The sequence below is a fragment of the Mchenga conophoros genome, linkage group LG23 (assembly GCF_057382185.1).
Source record: "Mchenga conophoros isolate Kocher_MC1m ecotype Shallow Benthic linkage group LG23, M_conophoros_male_GT1.1, whole genome shotgun sequence".
In the NCBI taxonomy this organism is placed as follows: domain Eukaryota; kingdom Metazoa; phylum Chordata; class Actinopteri; order Cichliformes; family Cichlidae; genus Mchenga; species Mchenga conophoros.
In genome coordinates, this window is record NC_140547.1 from 25,570,408 (window position 1) to 25,592,472 (window position 22,065).

Genomic DNA, 22,065 nt, shown 5'->3' on the forward strand with positions numbered 1-22,065 from the left:
CTGTGGGTCATCGCTGGGTGGGGCAGCTTGCCGATTTCCATTTTGAAATCAGGTATCGGCCAGGCAAACAGAACATTGATGCAGACACGCTTTCGCGCTGTCCACTTGATATCAGTGTTTTTATGGATCAGTGCTCAGAAAGACTACCAGAAGAGGCAGTGTGTGCCACCTGGGAGGGAACTAGGACTGCAGAAAAAGGGGATGTAGCATGGGTGGCAGCCCTCAACATAACATCACAACACCAGACACATGCAGACACTGGAACATTTCCAGTCATCAGCTGCAAAGAGCTCTCAGATGAGCAGCGGAAAGATCCTGTTATCAGCAAAATGTTAGAGTTAAAGGAGAATAACAGAGATCTAACTGATGAGGTTCGTAGAACATTGGACAAGTCCACAAGGAAATTGTCACGAGAATGGAGTAGGCTGCAGGTGGAAAATGGCTTACTCTATAGGAAGACTCCCAGCCGAAAGCAGTTAGTCCTGCCTGCCATCTACAAACAAACTGTCCTCTCACACCTCCATGACAACATGGGACATGTTGGTGTGGAAAGAGTCCTTAGCCTAGTAAGAGATCGCTTTTATTGGCCCTTTATGAAGAGAGAGGTTGAGGAATATATCACCAGACGATGTCGTTGCATTAAGCAAAAAAAGCCAGCCTTACCTGACAGGGCACCTATGGGGAGCCTTACATCGAGCTCGCCCCTAGAGCTCGTATGCATTGACTTTCTGCACCTTGAGACCAGCCGGGGTGGGTACGAATACATACTGGTTGTAGTCGACCACTTCACCAGATTCACACAAGCATACCCCACTAAAAACAAGGCTGGAAAGACAGCTGCAGAGCGAATCTTCGGTGACTTCATCCTACGGTTTGGCTATCCAGCTAAGCTTCACCATGATCAGGGCCGGGAGTTTGAGAATGAGTTGTTTAGGACTCTCAGGCAACTGGCCGGTGTAAACCATTCTAGGACTTCCCCATACCACCCACAGGGCAACCCTGCAGAGAGGTTCAATCGGACTCTGCTACAAATGCTCAGGACGTTGGGCGAGAAAGAGAGAGAGAACTGGAAAGATCACCTGTCTCACGTTGTGCACGCATACAACTGCACCAAACATGAGTCCACTGGGTTTTCTCCATATTACCTCCTTTATGGTCGCCATCCACGTCTCCCCGTCGATCTCCTCTTTGGGTTGGTAGCTGCACACTCCAAGTGGATATGCAAAACGATGGAAGGAGAAAATGATCGAAGCGTACAAGATAGCCAGCACGAACAGCCAACATTCGAGTGCCAAAGGCACTATTATGACAAACGGAGCAGGGGTGTAACCCTACAACCAGGTGACAGGGTTCTTGTTCGCAACGTTGCAGAAAGGGGAGGTCCATGCAAACTGAAACCCTATTGGGAGAAAACTATCTACATTGTCAGAGAGCAGGTTGGTGACAACCCAGTTTATAAGGTCAGCCCTGAAAACAGAGGTCACCATACTCGCACCCTCCACAGAAATTTGTTGCTTCAAGTTAATGATCTACCAGCAGACATTACAGATGATCGCATGCCTGATAGACCGCCAAGGGCAAAAGGAAAGTCAAATCAGCCACGTGAAACGGTCGACCAAATAGAGGCTGGTGATGTAAGTGGATCTGAAACAGATGAGGAGGCACCTTGTTACTGGCTGCGGGTACCCAGAGAATCATTAAGGACCAATCGGGACATTCCTAATCAGGTCCCAGTGAGCGGGTCATTGGTTAGTCCTGAGACACCTGGTGACATGCAGGGTGGCGATGTTCCTATGGGATCAGAGTTTGACCGAGTGAGTGTAGGAGAGATGGAGCAGGAGAGAGAGAATGACATTTCGCCCCCTGTGGAGGAACCAGAGTTTGGCGAAGAGCAGCTGGCGCCCCAGACCAATGACTCCAGTGAAAACACTCAAGGGTCTCAACCTGAACCTCAGCCCGTACTAAGGAGATCTACAAGGCAGAGGAGACCTGGCCAGATACTGACCTATTCTTCCCTTGGCCAGCCAACGTATCAGCCACGTCCTGCTGTTAGTTCTGTGGGTGTACAGCCAGTGTTCTATATGCACCAGTGTCCACAATCGTACTGGCATTCAGTCCAACCCATCCATATTATGCCTGGTGTACACTCCGCTGTCACTTACCCAATCTGCTGCTGAGTTTAAGACGGGCATAGGACCTTGGGTACATATAGTGTTGGGTATTCAGAAAATGTAGAAAATCATTGCACACCCATATGTATTTGTAATTTGTGAGTATATTGAGTGAAGAGTTAAAGTTTGATTCAGAGTTAATGGAAGTTTACACTGTTAATTGCAAGTGTCGGGAGCCACTTTTGGTTTGTAGGGGAGTGTGTGGCACACCCAAAATGCATGGCCACTTTTGTGTTAATCATTTAATTTAATTTATTTAATTTGTTTATCAGTTATTTTCTGTGGCTATTAATATCCAAAATGACTTTGACAACATGACCAACCTAACCAGTGCATTATTTTGTCACATAAACTGTATAGAAGGTACAAAGAAATGGAGCAACACCCCAGGCGGAACTATTATTCCAAGACAGGTGCAACCCGGTTGCTTTAGGGGGATGGACTTCCGCCCACGAGTCAGATGCAATCTGAGAGGCAAACCGAGTGCACTGTCTTCATTGATCCTGAACTTTACCTGTGTTTGCAGGGATTTCTTCTTTGTTATTGTGGCACCATTCCTGGGGCCCGTAACAATTGTATTATTAAGCTCTGCACTTTATAAGGTAAAAATTATAAATTTTGCTTGAGAGCAGTAATAAATATCATAACAGGATTTGGAGAATACAGGACCACATTATTATCTGAATACTGGAGTTAGCAGCACAGGTGTTTTGAATGAGCTGGTTCATGGGCCATACTTATTTTAATTCTAATATCTCACAAATAATCGAGTTTGCTGTTTGGCAAAGGATTTCCAGGAGGTTTGTGCATCAATTTTGGGAGGGGTTTTTTTTTTGTATTTCATTATTTTGCTTCTTGCTAATTAAGTTACTTAGCACTGGATGATAATTTAGAACTCTGACCTAACCACAAATTAGGAGTCTGTGCATAGCCATAATTTACCTATCACTGTACAAACAAAAATGTTGTCCTTTTTCATGTGTTTAAAAATGTTTTATAGACAGATATTTTTTAAATACAAGCTTTTGTAGGTTAAGAAAGAAATAGATAAATGTTGAAGATGGATAGAGAGAGACAGAGATAAGAAGTGGGTTTTCTGCGATGGACCTCCTGCTGCAGCCACATCAGTCAATGATCATTTTTGTGACTATGCAACTGGACCCAGACTACTAGCTGCAAACCACAAGAATGACACAGACAGATGTGTTCAAAATTAAACCAGGGGCCCGCTGACCTCCATCGCACAGGGTGGGAGGAGAGGAGGGAGTGAGGCGGATGGCTGAAAGACTGAGATGGGGGAATCTATAGTGTTTATTTATCAGGTAACGTCTTTAAGTTACCTTATTGTTAGTTTGCATGACTTTGTTCCTTCTGGGTCAGAGGGAGGATAGCTGGGTGCTTCTTTTGAAGGAAGATTTTGTCATCTTTTCTTATTTTCTAGACTCCTCCAAAGCATGCACATCAAGTATTACTTGATATGCATGCTTGATTTGCTGCTTGTGTGAGCTCTTGCTGTTTTACATTATATAGAAGTCATCATCATGGATAAGCTGGTGAAGTCAATTGGCAAGCTAGCCAACTAGCACTTTGACCAACATGACATCAGCTAGCGGTTAGTGGATTACTGTTATGAAGCCTTGAGTTCTTGGTGTTTTGAAATCAAATAATAACCATAATTTAGAAATTGACTTCATGTATCGTCATGGACAAATTGCTTCTTACAAAACATGGCACCTAGGTGACAAACCACACATGATAGCTAGTGGAGCCCTTGTTATAAGTTAATCAAGTACGTGCTAATGTTCTCAGTGGTTCTACAGCAGCACTGCTTTTGGCCCTTATGTGGACTTTGTTTTTGAGTCTATGTAGTGAAGGTAGCCTATAGTTAGTTCACATTCGTTAAGCTATTATCAGCTAGTGTTGGTCAGGAACACATCCTTTGGACTGTTGGAGTACTTCACATAGAAATCAATCGACAAGCTGTTAGAGGCAATGTGAGACTCAAGGAAACTCAAATTTTAAAGTTTATTTTAATCTCTTCAGACACTGGCAATAAAAAGCAATTTAAAGTATGTAATTATGTTATGTAAAGCACTTTTAATTTACAGTTGAATGAAAAGAAAGCTTTCACAGGACTCTGCAGTCCTGTTAAAATCTAAGTACACCCCATGATTCAGTAGTTAGTAGAACCACCTTCAGCAGCAATACCTTCAAGTAATTATTTTCTGTATGACTTTATCAGGATTCTCATTGTTGTGGAGGAATTCTGGCCCACTCGTCTTTACAACATTGCTTTGGTTTATTGAGGTTCCTGCACAGCTCTCTTACGGTCCCATCAGAGCATTGCAGTCAGGTTGAGATCTGGACCATTGCATCACCTTAATTCTTTTTCAGCCATTCTGTTATAGATTTGCTGCTGAGTTGGTATCATTGTCCTGCTGCATGACCCAGTTTGGGCCAAGCTTTATCTGTCAGAGCTGACTCTAGAATACTTTGGTATAGACAGAAATTCATTGTCGACTCAATGACTGTAAGCTGCTCAGCTCCTGTGGCTGCAAAACAAGTCCAAATCATCTCCCCTCCTCCACTGTGTGGTATTTGTGCAGATGTGCTGGTTTTGGTTATTGCCAAGCATCTCTACTTTGGTCTCGTCTGTCCAAGGGACATTGTTTCAGAAGTGTTGTGCTTTGTTCAGATTCCCCTTTGCAAACCTAAACTGCGCTGCCATGTTCTTTTCAAATAAAAGAGGCTTTCTCTAGGCAATCTTTCCAAACAAGCTATACTTGTTTAGTCATTTTCTAATTGTAGTGTCATGAACTTTAACATGCTAATTGAGGCCTGTAGAGCCTAAGGTGTAGTTCTTGGGTTTTTTGCAGTTTCTCTGAGCATTGCACAGCATTGACCTTGGGGTGAATTTACTGGGACGTCCACACCTGGGAACACTGTTGCATTGTGTTAACACACAACTAAATGCTACAGATAAACTGCCAAAATTTCTGATTTTATAGAGGTGCTTACACTCACTAATGATCAGTTAATCATGGGCATCTGATTAGTGACACCTCACTGCTACTTATGTTGTTAATTCCAATGGAAGCAGTCAGGGTGTACTAGTTTCTCACAGAACTATACAGTGTCCTTTCAAAGCTTTCTTCTTCACAAGACCATAAATAAGAAAGTCAATCCACCTCCCATTCAAACCTTGTTTGAATGGGATTTAACTCTCTCAGTTTGGCATTTAACTGCAGTACCTGCGGAAGTCCAGCAGGGGGCGTGTGGAGGTAGGGATGCCCTGAGCTGGCCAGCTGAGGAAGTGAAACTGAGTGAGCGTCCGGGTCTCTTGCGTCTGCACGTTCTTTAGGTAGAAACTTCGAACCAGGAAGTCGTTACACCAGATGTGCTCCGACACCAGGTTCACCTGGACGAACACACAATAAGAATAAAATCACCCCTGCTGCTGCTGCACACGCACACAGACTCACACCCTCTCACGCACTCATCACCTCATAGATATGGTAGAGGGACGAGCCTTCATCAGGCCAGTAGCGGTCACACTGTTTCTCTCCATCCTCCACCAGGGCTGTCATCATCACGATCACAGTGCATCCATTCTCCCACACCATCTAACACAAAGTACACAGGTGCTGATTAACATACACATTTAAAACCGATCTGATACAAATTATTCACATATGTCTGCACACTGTTCTGATCAGCAGCTAAACTGACCTGCCAGAAGTCAGAGATGGTGTGAGACAGAGGGCCCTGGGTGGCAATGTAGGCCGGCATACGGGGATCGTGCTCGATCTGTAGAAGAGGACAGAAATGAACGGGGGGTCAAGAGTGTGGACAGACACATCTACTGGATGGACTGCATTTTCCTGGGAGACTTATTTTGTTGTTTTTGCTTCATTGACCAGGACCAGACCATTGGGAGAGTCTTTGATCTACAAATGATATTTGGACAATTCCATAATAGTCTGCAAGACCAAAGCTGGCCAGAAGGCCTTAATTTTTCTCTAACAGGACAACATTTTGATTTGCTTAGGTGAAAGTGGAGGGTCAGACTTACTATAGTGCTGGCATTGATGTAGTCTGACCGCGAAGGGTTGATCTCTGCCTTCAGCTTCACCCTTGCGTGGTCATCTAAAGGACAACAGTCACAGAAATAAGTATTCAAAACGTATTTATCTTAAATTTGTGTGTGACTTCAGAGGTCAGACAGGTTGCAATAGCCAGAATAAACTGGTAAAATTCAGATTTGTCAACATTTTATTGAAGTTTTGTGCATGTTCTAACTGTTTCACTTTGAGTAGTCAATTTTTTGAACTGCATTTTCCTTTCGATGGGCAATTATACTAAAAATTCCCTGTAAAAAGTTACCCTGCTCCCTCATATTCTCCATTCATAAGCTCCTCAAAATACTTCTTTCATCTTTTCAATGTGTTCTATGCATTCGTTAGCACATTTCTCTTTCTTTCTTAATTACCCTAATCTGCTCCACATCCTTGAAACTCTTCTTCTTTTTACTTTGTGTTTGCTACAGCTCTGTATACCTAGTCTCCAAGTATGCCTGTCTAATTTTTATAGATTTTCCTGACTTTCTCTTTGCTATCCTGTTCCCTTGAAGTTTTAGTTTAAGTAAATAAGTAAACAATCTAAGCTAAAAAAAAAAAAAAAAAAGTAAAACCATTACTAATTCAAGCCTAGAATGAGAAACCAGAAATCAACACAGATGCATCTTGATGCATTCTCAATCATCCAGGAAAGTAAATCTCCAAAAAGTTGATTCTGTTCATCTGGACGTAGCATTTTGTGGGAGAAACGTTTCGTCACTCATCAAAGTGACTGCAGGTGTCCCCAATCTTATAAACAGTACATTTGCATAATGACTGAAACCAGCCCACTGAAGGAACAATGGGCTGGGAGGTCAGTTCCTTAATCTTAATTATGCAAATTCTCATGACCATTGACCAACAATCACTGACCAAAACACCGGGTCTCTGTGGCTTTTAAACCCCAAAACACGCTGCGCCAAAAACTGTTCCACCCCAAGGATCGGGTCCCCTAACACAGAGTAACATAGTGTACGCTGTTAAGTGCCAGGAGGATTGCCAGGATTTATACATCGGGGAAACCAAACAACCTCTGGCGAAACGGATGGCACAACACAGAAGAGCTACCTCGTCAGGCCAGGACTCTGCAATCTATTTACACCTACAGGCCAGTGGACACTCTTTCAAGGTTGAGGAAGTACACATCTTGGACAGGGAGGAACGCTGGTTTGAGCGCGGAGTCAAGGAGGTCATTTATGTGAAAAGGGAAAGACCATCTCTGAATCGAGGAGCGGCCTAAGGGTACATCTTTCGCCATCTTACAATGCTGTGATTGCGGCCATTCCGCAACTCTCTGTAAATGGTACTCATGGCCATTGATCAATGGTCTTTGATTAGTGGGTTTTGGTCAGTGGTTGTTGATCAATGGTCATGAGAATTTGCATAATTAAGATTAAGGAACTGACCTCCCAGCCCATTGTTCCTTCAGTGGGCTGGTTTCAGTCATTATGCAAATGTACTGTTTATAAGATTGGGGAAACCTGCAGTCAGCTGAGACTGAAGAAGTCACTTTGATGAGTGACGAAACGTTTCTCCCACAAAACACTACGTCCAGATGAACAGAATCAACTTTTTGGAGAACACAGATACACTTAAAATCTTGATATAATTCAATATTAAGCAGCCTCAAACTCTCAGGGTGTTTCAGACAGCTTTTTTGCCCCGTGTTTTAACAGAGCAACTTTTACAGGATACTTAATGCTGATGGGAGTGAAGTTGCTGAGGAACTCACAGGGCACCGAGTCAGGACAGCGATTCTTCTTCACGTTGGTGTCGCTCTGAGCCACGGAGACAGCGCTGGGTTCGGCCTGGTAGGAACACAGAGCCTCCCACTCCTTCAGCAGCCTGTCCTTGTTCCTTAAGTGGTCCTCCATGTAAGCCTTTAGGAGTATAGGACATTCAGTCCTATCTTTCCATTATATGAAGAACCATGTATGTGTTGTCTAGACCTTTTAACAAACTGACCCAAAGTTTAGGATTTTAAAAATAATAAAGCAAATTAAAACTAAATTTATCCCAGTTTTAGAGTAAGCATCTAACACTTTAGATGTGCCCAAACTCATGTGCAGTTTAACTCTGGGAAAAATCTTACCAATGCCAGTATGTACACTGTATATAAAAGCCTTAAACCTGCATTCTTTCTAATGGCCAGCAGGGGGCGCTTGAAGAAGTCTGACTGTATAGAAATCTATTTGAAAATCAGCCTACTTCTCACGTTATTAATGACCTCAGTCAACACTTGTCTAATGTGTTTATGGGCTCAACTGTTATTTTAAGTTTTCTTTAATATAACAATGTTAATTTTGTAAATCAATTTCCATTTTAGAGTAAAATAGAGAATAACGTAGAGTATCCTTCATCCTGTAGCTACCTGGTGATCCTACAACTGAGACAAATGGCGTCAAAAAAATGAAGAGCCAGCAAAATATTTACACACAAGTCCTGTCGTTATGAGTATTTGGCGACTGTTTATAAATGTTTTTAACATCAAAATGAGCAGTGAGGCAAAGATACTCTTTAAGTAAATTTGACTTTATCTAATTTTTCAATTTTTCATAAATCTTCTTGTGAACCTTTTGACTGATCCCTTTCTAAGGTTTTACCTATTAAATTTGGCTTCCTCACTTCCTCACAGCACTTACGTGTCATCGAGTACTAACCAGTATCATGTGACCAGTAGAGATGTCCATGTTGGCCTGAGCTGGCTCCTCACACCAGGAGGGCGTGCTGCTATGGGAGCTGGGGCTTGGCTGGGCACCGTCGCTGAACTGGGATGAAACGCTGCTCACCCTCGAGTCTGTACCTCCGCCTCCCACTGCACCTCCCGCAACACTTCCTCCACCTCCTCCTCCACTTCCTCCACTTGCTCCTCCACTTGCTCCTCCCACAGCACCTAGGGCGGCAGCTTCAAGGCGTCCAAAGGCACCTTTGGAGGCCATATGCTGGCGACACAGGTCCTGGTGAGCCAGTTATGCATGCACTGTTACACTGCACTCCTCTCACTGTGTTGTGCCTCTTAAGTGTTTATATAGATTTGTATTTGTATAAAGCATCTGAATGGACTATTTTGTCACTAAAAAAGGTGATTGGAGGCAGCTGAGGGAGTTGGGGAAAGCCTCATTTTACATTAAAGCAAGTTACATTAAAGTCAGTTCATACATTGGGAATAAAAAGCAGAACCTGGACATTCGCTTCTCACATATACAGGGAGTGCAGAATTATTAGGCAAATGAGTATTTTGTCCACATCATCCTCTTCATGCATGTTGTCCTACTCCAAGCTGTATAGGCTCGAAAGCCTACTACCAATTAAGCATATTAGGTGATGTGCATCTCTGTAATGAGAAGGGGTGTGGTCTAATGACATCAACACCCTATATCAGGTGTGCATAATTATTAGGCAACGTCCTTTCCTTTGGCAAAATGGGTCAAAAGAAGGACTTGACAGGCTCAGAAAAGTCAAAAATAGTGAGACATCTTGCAGAGGGATGCAGCAGTCTCAAAATTGCAAAGCTTCTGAAGCGTGATCATCGAACAATCAAGCGTTTCATTCAAAATAATCAACAGGGTCGCAAGAAGCGTGTGGAAAAACCAAGGCGCAAAATAACTGCCCATGAACTGAGAAAAGTCAAGCGTGCAGCTGCCAAGATGCCACTTGCCACCAGTTTGGCCATATTTCAGAGCTGCAACATCACTGGAGTGCCCAAAAGCACAAGGTGTGCAATACTCAGAGACATGGCCAAGGTAAGAAAGGCTGAAAGACGACCACCACTGAACAAGACACACAAGCTGAAACGTCAAGACTGGGCCAAGAAATATCTCAAGACTGGTTTTTCTAAGGTTTTATGGACTGATGAAATGAGAGTGAGTCTTGATGGGCCAGATGGATGGGCCCGTGGCTGGATTGGTAAAGGGCAGAGAGCTCCAGTCCGACTCAGACGCCAGCAAGGTGGAGGTGGAGTACTGGTTTGGGCTGGTCATCAAAGATGAGCTTGTGGGGCGTTTTCGGGTTGAGGATGGAGTCAAGCTCAGCTCCCAGTCCTACTGCCAGTTTCTGGAAGACACCTTCTTCAAGCAGTGGTACAGGAAGAAGTCTGCATCCTTCAAGAAAAACATGATTTTCATGCAGGACAATGCTCCATCACACGCGTCCAAGTACTCCACAGCGTGGCTGGCAAGAAAGGGTATAAAAGAAGAAAAACTAATGACATGGCCACCTTGTTCACCTGATCTGAACCCCATTGAGAACCTGTGGTCCATCATCAAATGTGAGATTTACAAGGAGGGAAAACAGTACACCTCTCTGAACAGTGTCTGGGAGGCTGTGGTTGCTGCTGCAAGCAATGTTGATGGTGAACAGATCAAAACACTGACAGAATCCATGGATGGCAGGCTTTTGAGTGTCCTTGCAAAGAAAGGTGGCTATATTGGTCGCTGATTTGTTTTTGTTTTGTTTTTGAATGTCAGAAATGTATATTTGTGAATGTGGAGATGTTATATTGGTGTCACTGGTAAAAATAAATAATTGAAATGGGTATATATTTGTTTTTGTTAAGTTGCCTAATAATTGTGCACAGTAATAGTCACCTGCACACACAGATACCCCCCTAAAATAGCTCAAACTAAAAACTACTTCCAAAAACATTCAGCTTTGATATTAATGAGTTTTTTGGGTTCATTGAGAACATGGTTGTTGTTCAATAATAAAATTATTCCTCAAAAATACAACTTGCCTAATAATTCTGCACTCCCTGTACATCATATTTCCATTTTATTGACTTTAGCGGACTGTTAGAATTTTTATTGCCTATACTGGTTATAACCTTTTGTTATTGCCTATTATTCTTTCCATCTTGGCCATTTATCCAAATATTTCAACGTCCATCTGCTAGCATAATTACTTTCAACTATCAGTTAATTAAAATTTCAACCACATGGTGCCAATGCAGTAACATTCATTGAAATTTCATTTCTGTACACCTGCTGTATCCTGAGGTACGCCCTCACCTGGTACTCCTGGTGGCTGAAGCTGCCTCCTTCTGGTCCCAGACCCAGCTTCTTTGCCGCCAGTCGGTGTGCATGGTGGCGCAGGCAGGTGATGGTCATGGCCGCCACCAGGATGCCGCCGATGCAGGCCATGGCCACCAGCATTGCAAACACCCAGCGGGAGCGGGGCTGGACTCTGGTCGCCAAGGGCAAAGACTTCCCATTATTCTTCTGTAACAAGTGGGCAGAAAAAAGCCTAAATTCAGCTTCCTTTTTGTTAGCCTCTGACCACTCGTATCAGCAACAGTGAATACCTACAGAACTGATTTTAAGATGAACGTAGATAAATGTGTAAATGCACTCACCTCTCCAACACCGCTCTGCAGCACCTTCAAGCCCGTCTCAGACTCCAGGAAGTTCTTCTCTGCAACTGATTCAACCAGCCAATCAACAATAAACCAAAGTTTAAAGATGCTCCCTCATCAGCTGGCTTTATAAACCTCTGTTAGTGTAAATGATGGAGAAACCAGATGATAATATGTTTTGGATAATAGAAAGGAAAAAGTACTTTACACCTGTGAAGTTTGTGACACAAAACCGCCTTTGCATCTTTCCTACTTTTTAAGCTTCCTTTCGTCCAGTTTTGTTCTCTTCTTAGTTTCTTTACATTTAAAACCTTTTCATATGTTTTCTTGCATTCTTTCCTCTGTCAGTCCTTCTTTGTTTCACTGTCCTGAACACACTATACAGTTCCTACCTTCCTATTTTTTCTTCCTTTGCTATTTTTTCTTTTTCAATTAGTTTATTCTTCTTTACCATCCTTCCTTTCTCTTTTAATCATTTTTCTTTCTACCTTATTTTTCTTACATTTCTTCCTTCAATTCTTTATTTTTCTTCAAGCCTGTCTTAATTCTTTCCTTTGTCTTTGATTCCTTCCTTTGTTCTTTTGTTCCCTTTCCTGTCTGATCTTCTTTTCTTTTACCTTTCTTCTTTTTTCTTTCCTTCCTTCCTTTCCTTTGTCCTTCATTCTTAAATTTTCTTCCTTTATTTCTTCCTTCCTCCTTCCTTCCTCACTTCCATTCTTCTCTGTTTTCTTCCTCAGTTCCCTTCCTTATCATCCATCATTACTTAGTTCCTCAATTCATCCTTTCTTCATTCCTTCATCCTTCCTTTTCATATTCCTCATCACTTCCTTCCTTCAGTTTCTTTTCTTTTCCTTCACTTCTGCTTTTATTTTTTCCTTCGTTTGTCTTTCCTTACTCACTTTTTTTTGTTCCTTCACCTTTTCTATCCTTCTTTCTTCCTTCCTACCATCCATCTTTCCTACCTCCCTCCTTCCTTAGTTTCTTTCTTCCTTCCTTCCTTTTATCCTACCTTACTTAGTTCCTCAGTTTCATCCCTTATTCCTTCTGTCCTTCCGTTGTCTTCTTCCTTTTGTTCTTTTTCCCTTCCTCCTTGCTTCCAACATTTCTTCTTTCTTATCTTTTCTTCCTTCCCTTCCTTCTTTCTTCTTTCCTGCCATCCATCTTTCCTACCTCCCTCCCTTCCTCAGTTTCTTCCTTCCTTTCATCCTACCTTACTTAGTCCCTTAATTTCATCCCTTATTCCTTCTGTCCTTCCATTTTGTTCCCCCCTTCCTTCTTTCCTGGTCTTCTCCTCTGTGACTGCTTTGATTGAACACACAGCACTGAAATAACTGAAGCGTTGCAGCGGGCAGCGCTAAAAAGTGAACAGGTGGCGTACCAGCTTTGTCGGCCACATCTGCGGCTGTCAGGTTCTTGGCGTTGGGTCTGATCCTGAAGGTGATTGCAGGTCCGACCACACTGCAGAGAGGCAGAGAATGCCCAGCAGGTGAGTTTTACACTGAATTAAAACACCAGCTGAACATAAGTTACCTAATCTAATAGTTTGTGCAACAGGAGAACAAAGAGCACTTTTACTTTTTACAGACACTTTGCAGAAATCTCCTCAGGTCAGTTCTTCTCTAAACGAGTCTCATTTTCTTCTAAGAAGCGAAAATCTGCAACAGCGTCCTCAATATTTTCATGTTTAATTTAATTTAAGTAAAAATGAATGTTTACTCATTCTAGAGCAGCAACCTGCTCTAATATTTACTTTATCCAGATACATGGAAACGATTTTAATATAATAACGACTCTTTGAGATGTTTCTTTGGGATGAACTCAGTATTTTACTTTCAATTTCATTAAAATTACTTACAGTTCTCCTGTATCTGAGGTACAGCGGCGTATTTTTGTGCATATTAATTTTTTTATTGCATTTATTACTTCTTCAATTGAATGGGTTTTTTTTCTGTTGTTCATTGAAATGTCCTGAATAAACTGTAACTGCTACTATTTTATTAAATCTTGTGAAGACATGGAGTTTATGCCGATGTTAATAAAGAAATCTGCTTGGATAAGAAGGAGATTTCTGCAGGCCGGAACTTTCTGCAGGGTCAGGAAGAAGGAGGAGCAGGAGGAGAAGCAGGTCAAAGAATCACTTCCACGAGCAGAAAGTCAGTGCAGCTTGCCGTCCAGCTTCACCAGGTCTGGGGAACCTCATGAACCAAAGAGCGAGGATCCAGAGGCTGAAGCCAGAAAGGACGTCTCCTTTTCTTTTAGATTTTTCGTTCTTATTTTTTGTGCGGGTTGAGGAGCAGTGACGTCCTCGCTCCTACCTGATTCTGATGAAGGAGTTGGTGGAGAGGCCGATCCTCTCCGACAGCAGCTCCAGCAGTCGCACCCCGTCGTTCAGACTGAGGGGGCTGACAAAACACACACATTTAAACACACACATGAACAGACACTCTCTCACACATACACACAGCAGCGTTCAAAGATTTAAAGAAGACCTTTGACCTCTGAATCTGAGTCCATCTGACAGTCACTTTATCAGCTTCTGCTTCTGATTTCCTGATCTGAGCTCAGGGTCGGCGCTTTTACTTTCTTCCTCTTCGTTTGCTCCCTCCTTCCTTCCTGTCTTTAGGTGTCTTTCCTTCTTTTAATTTCAATATCTCAGTTTCTTTCCTTTCTTCATTCTTTTTAATTTTCTTACCTCCTTCCTTTTTATTTCTTCACTTATTTTATTAAGCCTTCCTTACTTCTTTCTAGTCTTCTTCCCTATAGTTTTTTTCCTTGTTGTTTATTCAACACAGTTTTCTCTGTTAATCCTTTTGGTTTAATTTCTCTTGACATACATTCCCCCCTTTCCTCGTTTTCCTTTTTCCATTTTTTAATACCTCTGTTTCTTTCTTTTCTTCCATTTTCCTTCTGTCAGTTCTTTTACATCCTTCCATTTTCACACTGCTCTGTGTTTACTTATTTCCTTCCTTGATTTTTTCATTTCCTTTATTTCCCTCCTTGTATGTTCAAGTGTTTCCTTCCTGCCTTTTCTTCTTTTAGTCATCAGTTTCTTCTTTGCTTCTTTCTCACAGCACAGAGCAGTTTAATCACTTAAGGACAAGGTCACAGATAATAGCCTTCAACACAACTTTGCTATATATTAGATTATGGTTTTTGTGAACTGTCTGCTACATTTCACAGGAGCAAATAATAACCTTCTTTGGTCACATTACAAGAAATTTTAGACTAATGGATGGACAGCCCTGTTATCTGTCCAGGATGTATCCTGCCTCTGGCCCTAACGACTAGGACTGGCTGAAGCACCACTGCAAGCCTGAAATGGATAAGCAGACAGATGGGTGGAAAGACAGACTGATGGATTGCAAGACTGGTGGTGAATGGATGAAAGGCAGATGGATGGACAGATATCTTTTATTCATTTCCTGCTTTGCTTTCTTCGGTCATTTTCCTTTCTTTCCTTTTTTCCTTCATTCTTGTTTATTTTCTTCCTTTTCTAAATTTCATCACTCCAGTTTCTTCATTTCGCTCCTTCTTTCATTCCTTTCCACTTCTTCTTTTCATTTCTTTTCTGTTCTACTGTTTCTTTCTTTCTTTATTTGTTCAGTTATCTTTCATTATTTCTTTCCAGTCTTCTTTCCTTTAGTTCCTTCCTTTTATTTCAACACCCGTGTCTCTATCCTTTTCTTCCATTTTTCAGTGTTTGTCCTTCAGCATTAGTTGTCCTGCTGCGTCCACATTAGTGAGCAGCATGTGGACTCCTTTCACCACAAACATGAAAGCAACACATAACGAGATGTCTGTCCACTCACACCTTCAGGCGTCCTGATTGGCCAGACACTCAGGAAGCATACCTCTGATTGGTGACGATGTAGCCAAATTCGTCCACCTGACCTACTGGATCCTTCTTCCCCAGTTTGTCCTGATTGACTGTTGTGGTGGGTGTTGCCTCTTTCTGGACTCCCTCTGGTGTCGGAGGCTTGGCGTTGGAGGGTGGAGCCTCCTGGGCAGACATTTTATAGGCCATTGAGCCCTCTGAGACCTGATAGAAGAAGATAAATGAACACATTTGATTGGAAATAGATAATGAAGGAGTATTTTTGCTTATTTACTTGTTGATTTATGAGATTTATAAACAAATTAATTTAGCTTGAAATTATTGCCTTAGATTAATTTTTCTCTAAATGCAGGCAACGTTTTGAGCCCCTGAACAAGAAGAGATTAGCTCTGATGTGACAACCAGAGACTGTGAAGCACTGACAGGCAAAATGTACACGACTGTGTTTTTGCTGTATTCTGATATGTTTTTGTTTTTTTTAATAAACAGATAAACCATCACATCGTTTATGGTGGGAAGCAACGTATTTACCTTCTTTCCTGTAGCAGCATTGTTCCCGTATTTATCTGAAGAATAAACAAAAAGAAAACATGCTGAAGAGACTTTTTTTTCAACCCTTTAAATGCAAATGGTGGACAGGTTTGTTTATCTGATTGGATCTTTACTTTATTGGAGGTACAAATTTCGAATGTGTCCTTCAAAGATCAGCATATCTGTTGATGTTGTTGCCTGTCTGCAGCTTTAAAGAAGGCAGTGAAGTTTGTGATGTTAGTGAAGTGAAAAGATCGACCTTTGGATTCCTTTTGGGCGTAGGAGCTCTCCAGCTGCAACTGCTTCAGAGCGGCGGGCAGATCTTCTTTCTGTTCGGGGGACAAGTCCTTCATGTCGAGACCGTAGTGATCGAGCAGCAGAGCCAGTCTCTGCAGTGAACGCTCTACGAATACAGCACAGAGCACTTTAACCACTGAAGGACACATCTACAGATAACAGCCTTCAACACAGCTTTACTACTGTGGATTTTTTTAATTAGGTGAACTATCAGTTTTTTCCTCTGCTACATTTCACAAGAGCAAAGTTTTGCCTTTCTTTGGTTACATTATAATAAATGTAAGTTAGATAATGGATAGCCCCGAGACAGCCACGTGATCTGTGCAGGATGTATCCTGCCTCTCGCCCAATAACGACTGAGACAGGCTCTGAACTGAATAAAGAGTTGGAGGGATGGAACAGGAGTATGGATAGCCCAATGGATGGATGAAAAATGAAAAAAATTGTAAAAATTTACAAACATTTCCCTGAAAAAGGGAAAAAAAAGAGTAAAAAGTGAGCAGAAACACACACACACACACACACACACACACACACACACACACACACACACACACACAATATTTAAAAAAGAAATACACAAAAAATAAACACGATGGACAAAAGAAATAATGACTTGTCTTCTTTTCTCGTCTCGCTCACCATCCAGTTCTGACAGGGCATCGTACTCATCCTGTGCCTTCTTCTCTGCTGGGTCCTGCTGTGCAACCTGGGAAACGTAGTCCTCACCATAGTCCAGAGGGAAGTCCAGCTCCGGGAAAAAGGAGGAAGAAGATGAGGAGGACAGTGAGGATGGGAGGCCAGCTGCTGCTGCTACTGCTCCTCTGTGGCGGGGAAGAGACTGAACAGGTGAGGAAGAGGAAGAAGAAGAGGAGGAAGGAGAAGTGAGGTAAAAGGACACTAGATCCTGGAGGAGCTGCCGGTCTCGGTCCAGAGGACTTCCTCGAGATCTGGAGCGATAGGAGGAGGGATGGAGCGGGAGGGCCGGGTTATCATCCAGAGAGTTGAGGGAGCGCTCCTCCTCCTCCTGGTAGCCGTACTGCTGCTGCAACAACACACACACACACAACAGACATGTGCTGCTTTGGCCACTAGGGGGCAGAGAAACACAAAAGTAGAATAACAATGTATTGCTTTCAGAGATGTTCTGGTTTAAACGTGTCCGGCACATTGGGGATTTCTCCCTGCATAATAAAATATTGCCGCAGGGTTTCAGTAAACTATTTTGAAGTGTTTGTCTGAACATTCCTCCCACCTTGTGGTAGGTGTATGGGTCCAGCAGGGGTGTCTGCATGTGGACAGAAGACCGGGAGGGGTTGAGGACCATGTAGTCCACATACTGCTGCATCATCTTGGGGTCAGCTTGATCTTCAGGACCCTGATCCCTCTGTGGACTGGGGCCCAGCAACCTGGAGGACCTAAGAAATAAAACAGCTCAGTCTTGTCTAAGATGCTACCCTCCCATTTTTAATGATAGTAAAGCTCTTCTTACAGTTTGGGTGACTTCTCATTAAGTTTAGAGTGGGTTTCAACGGTGGGAACTTGGCTCAGCTCTCGGCTGATGATTGCCTGGGTCATGTCGTCCTTCCAGTTAAGACCTGTGCAGCCACATGTAGAAATATCACCAAGAGTGACAGCACAAAGAAAAAAACAACTGCAATGAGGGAGCAAGAATTGCTAAAAGAACAAAATGAAACCATTAAAGAACAAAAAGTGATGACACAAAATGTCCAAAAGGTGACTAGAAGATGCAGAATTACTAAAAAGAACCAAAGGATAATCACAGCATAATACAAAATGAAGGCAAAAGGCAAAAATGATGACAAAAAAGATCAAACATCCACTTGCAGATGCCAAATTAATACAGATAGAGAAAAAATGTGTAAAAATGACATAAAATGACTACAACATGACCACAAAAGATACTAAACCACCAGAAAAACAATCTGTAAATATAAAGAGAGACAAGATGAGGAAGGGCAAAATTAGCACAAAGCACCAAAAAAAGCCCCAAATAACTTTAAAAATGGCAAAGCTACATGAAATGGACAAAAAAGGACTACAAAAAGAAAAAAAAGACCACTTAATGACAAAAAGTGATGACTTTAAGACAAAAATAACCAGAACCGATGGCCACAGAAAGCAAAATACAAGAAATAAATCCCAATTAACAGAGGATTTTTTTAGACCAATGGTAATACTGATATGTGGTGATTGTTAAAAACAATCCAATATATCGACAGATATTTTCCTTCTTTCAAACACATAAACAGAGTTCCCTAACATTTGTTATGCATAGTTATTTATTTACTTATTTATGCGAGACTCTGTGATGTTAACGGGGTATTTGCAGCTATGGTGAACAAAATGAGCATTTATTGGCTGTTACAAATGTAGATGTGGATATTTGCAAATACCCAAAATATAGCTCAATTATAACAAATAAAAAAAACTAATACTGAGCCAAAAAATTGTTACACATGCAATAATCACGAAGACATAAAAGAGGAAACCATATTCCCCCCTCTGTTTTAGTGCACATGAGCTGAATTAAAAGTGTGCCGCTGTATTCAGAGACTCACCCTGAACCATCAGGTCTTTGAGGACTTCCTGCAGTTTGTGCAGGACGGGTACAGACACCTGATACTGGACGGGTTCCTGATGAGGAGCCTGGCACTGTCCAAACAAACCATCTGCACAGAAAGAGATTCTACTGTTGCCAAACATGACAGCAACCACAAAACTCCACATATCAACACACCATAAAAAATGTTTGTGCATTTTTAAAGCAGGAGCCATAAGGTGGTTTGTTTGTCTGTCAGCAAAGATCTACTAAACTGAACTTACTGAAGAGGCAGGGCAATGGAAGAACCCATGAAAAATGAAACCAGCAGTTCTTCAATGTCCGCGTCAGCATGGCTCCAAAAGCCAGTCAATCCCCATAGACTCAATAAATTAATTCAATTCAGCTTTATTTATATACCACCAAATCAGAACAACAGTCTCCTCTATGTTCTTTGGCTTGTAAGGCAAAGACCCTACAATGACACAGATGTAAACCCAGCAATCAGTTGCCCCCTGTGAGCAAGCACTTGGTGACAATGGGAAGGGAAAACTCCATTATAAAGGAACAGCCAAAAGTAGCTTTACAGCATGGATTACTGTGAGAGCCAATGTTGGCTGTTTTGCCCAAATATGTTCACTTCTAGCCCTAAAAACCCCTACCATGGTGACTAATATAAAGGTGAAATTTTGTGGGCTCCTTCCCGTCACATAGTCCAGTTTGGTACCCATGGACCAGAGGACTGACCTGCTGACCATTAAAAAGAATGTAGGTTTAAGGTACTTCAGCATTGCTTGTCCGTTCACACCCAGAAGCTACATCGGGTTAAACATTCTTTCAATGCTTCAGCATTTTGCAATTTTCTCACTTCAGATTTCTTAGCTTGTGTTTTTCTCAGCTGGGTTTGTTTTGAGCCCTCAGGGCCACCGTACTTTGCAGTTTAAATGCTGTTTTCTTTCCTTGTAGAAGAAGAATGAGAAGAACAAAAACAAGCAACTGCTCTGAGTTTACCAGGACAGCAGCAGCAGTATGAGTGCTCATCAATAATTTACACTACACATGCTGTATGTAATGCATGTAAACACGAACACAGCACATGCACACACACGTGTACACACAAACACACACTTGGCTTCATACACACACACTCACTGTGGTGGTGGTTTTGTGTGTGAGTGTGGGCTGTGGTGAGTCATCACCTCTGTCTCCATCTCACACACACACACAAGGGAGACACACGGTCGTCAGGCAAGTGATGTCACTGTTGTCATAGAGACGGCTCTCAGCCAATCGACCTGCGATTGGCTGGGAGCCGTCTGACGGAGGGAGACCTCGTTTACTCTTTTCCTCTTGCATTACTCTGTTTATCTTCATCTCTTTCTCCATCTTGACGTCGCTTCCCTCACTTCCTGTAAATCTTATTGCCCAACTGACGCAGCTCATAGAAAAATAATTTTTACACTCATCCTTCAGCACAACACTCACAAACATCCATCAGCTGCTCAAATTGAACGGTGACATCTGCAGAGGTGCAGGCAGTTACATGGGTGAAGTTTTTTCTTTTTTAAGATTACAGATGTTACAAGATAAGAAGTGTAACACAAGTTACAAATACTTAAAGCTACAAAAGATGTCTTTGTCTTACACAGTCCTGAATCACATTTAGTAAACTCAAAATGCACAACTACAGATGTTTAAGTGCAGTGAAATGTTCTCTCCCATTGAAGCTTTTAAACAAACATGATCAAAGCTTTAAAGCAGTCTGTCTATTTTTAGAGTCTTGAAACACTTTTCTTTGATTTCATCACTACAGAGACTGAAAACATATTGCAGATGTTTAAGGACACAAATCTGCATTCAAGCTTTTCCGTCCATCCTTTTTCTACCACTTATCCAGGTTGTGGGGGCAGCAGCCTAATCAGAACAGAGGCTTTCCAAGTCCAGCCAGGAGATGCAATTATTGATCTCTGGCTTTCATCCTGTCTCCCCTTCCTCACCCCCAACCAGTTGCAGTACGGTTGGAGCAGATGACCGTCCCTCCCTGAGCCTGGTTCTCCTTATATGTTTCTTCCTGTTAAAATGGAGTTTTCCTTCCAACTGTTGCCAAGTGCTTGCGCAAAGGGGGGAATTTGATTGTCTGGGTTATTGTAGGGTGTTTACATCACTATATAAAGTGACTTGAAATGACTGTTGTTGTGATTTGGTGCCATATAAATAAAATTGAAATGGATTGAATTAATCCAGCCTGTCCTTGGGCCTGCTCTAGGTCTCGTCCTTTACCAGCACAAGTCCCTACTGTCATCTCCACACTCTTTCCTTTCCTTCTCTCTCGCTACCTCCTAACGTGCACAGTTTCCACCAGCACAGCACTGAAAGCGGTCATTATTAATCCATGTCCTGACTGATGACCCGGTATGGAAATCTCATTCTTGACAATCTGCATGTTTGATTTGACTTTGATTTGATGTCGGTCGCCCTTCATGAAACAGCCACCCTCATTTATGCAGCCACTTAACCAGAACTAGTTAGGATTATACTGGCTTGGAGTTGCTGTGAAAACTCAGACATCAAATGAATAAAGCTTCTATTGTTTTTTGGCGAGACTGCAGCTTGTTTTATTTACACACAGCAGAAGTTGCACACAGTGTGTCTTTTTCCATCCATCCACTCTCGCTTATGCAATCCAGGACAAGTGTCTGAAAGGCAGCGGCCACTCCGGACAGATCGCCAGTTCAGAATCACCAGTTAACCTAACAAACCTTTCTTTTCAGGTACACACGAAGAACCCAGGCAGACTGACATTGGATTCAAACCCAGGACCGGGACTTTGTTAAGGACAATTAAACAACCCAGGGTGCGCTAATGCTAATGCACTGACAACATTCAACCCTATTTTTAGTCTTTCAGTCTGCATCACTTTATTACTTTACTGCGAAATATTTTCATCTGACCTCATAAGAAAAACTCAAAATGACCTTTTCATGAATGAAATCTAGAGAACGTGTGTGTGTGTGTGTGTGTGTGTGTGTGTGTGTGTGTGTGTGTGTGTGTGTGTGTTATTCAAGCATTTTAGCCCAGATTAGAAATGATTAAAGCTTTTAAAGATGTCTTTTTGTACACTCTAAATACTGCACGTCTATGGACACAGAAATGATCATTTTTATGCATAAGAAAATATTGTGAGCACAGTTTGGGTGAAGATT

General features: G+C 42.1%; 1 protein-coding gene across 3 annotated transcripts in view; it reads right to left on the bottom strand.

The window, feature by feature from the left end:
• The window catches only part of ptprnb (protein tyrosine phosphatase receptor type Nb), a 62,853-nt gene that overhangs the window by 8,305 nt on the left and 32,483 nt on the right, over window positions 1–22,065 (bottom strand). Inside the window, exons 3-19 of one of the 3 annotated variants that reach the window (XM_085264693.1) lie at window positions 18,882–18,992; window positions 17,792–17,897; window positions 17,555–17,717; window positions 16,942–17,341; window positions 16,262–16,405; window positions 16,003–16,037; window positions 15,488–15,675; window positions 13,952–14,038; window positions 13,015–13,094; window positions 11,637–11,701; window positions 11,293–11,502; window positions 8,947–9,243; window positions 8,019–8,166; window positions 6,244–6,317; window positions 5,901–5,978; window positions 5,675–5,794; window positions 5,423–5,589 (exon numbers count right to left, since the gene is read on the bottom strand). In XM_085264693.1, coding sequence (XP_085120819.1) covers window positions 5,423–5,589; window positions 5,675–5,794; window positions 5,901–5,978; window positions 6,244–6,317; window positions 8,019–8,166; window positions 8,947–9,243; window positions 11,293–11,502; window positions 11,637–11,701; window positions 13,015–13,094; window positions 13,952–14,038; window positions 15,488–15,675; window positions 16,003–16,037; window positions 16,262–16,405; window positions 16,942–17,341; window positions 17,555–17,717; window positions 17,792–17,897; window positions 18,882–18,992 — 2,473 coding nt within the window. Of the gene's footprint in view, window positions 1–5,422; window positions 5,590–5,674; window positions 5,795–5,900; window positions 5,979–6,243; window positions 6,318–8,018; window positions 8,167–8,946; window positions 9,244–11,292; window positions 11,503–11,636; window positions 11,702–13,014; window positions 13,095–13,951; window positions 14,039–15,487; window positions 15,676–16,002; window positions 16,038–16,261; window positions 16,406–16,941; window positions 17,345–17,554; window positions 17,718–17,791; window positions 17,898–18,881; window positions 18,993–22,065 lie in introns of all 3 variants that reach the window. The other 2 variants (XM_085264692.1, XM_085264694.1) reach the window with 2 other exon arrangements.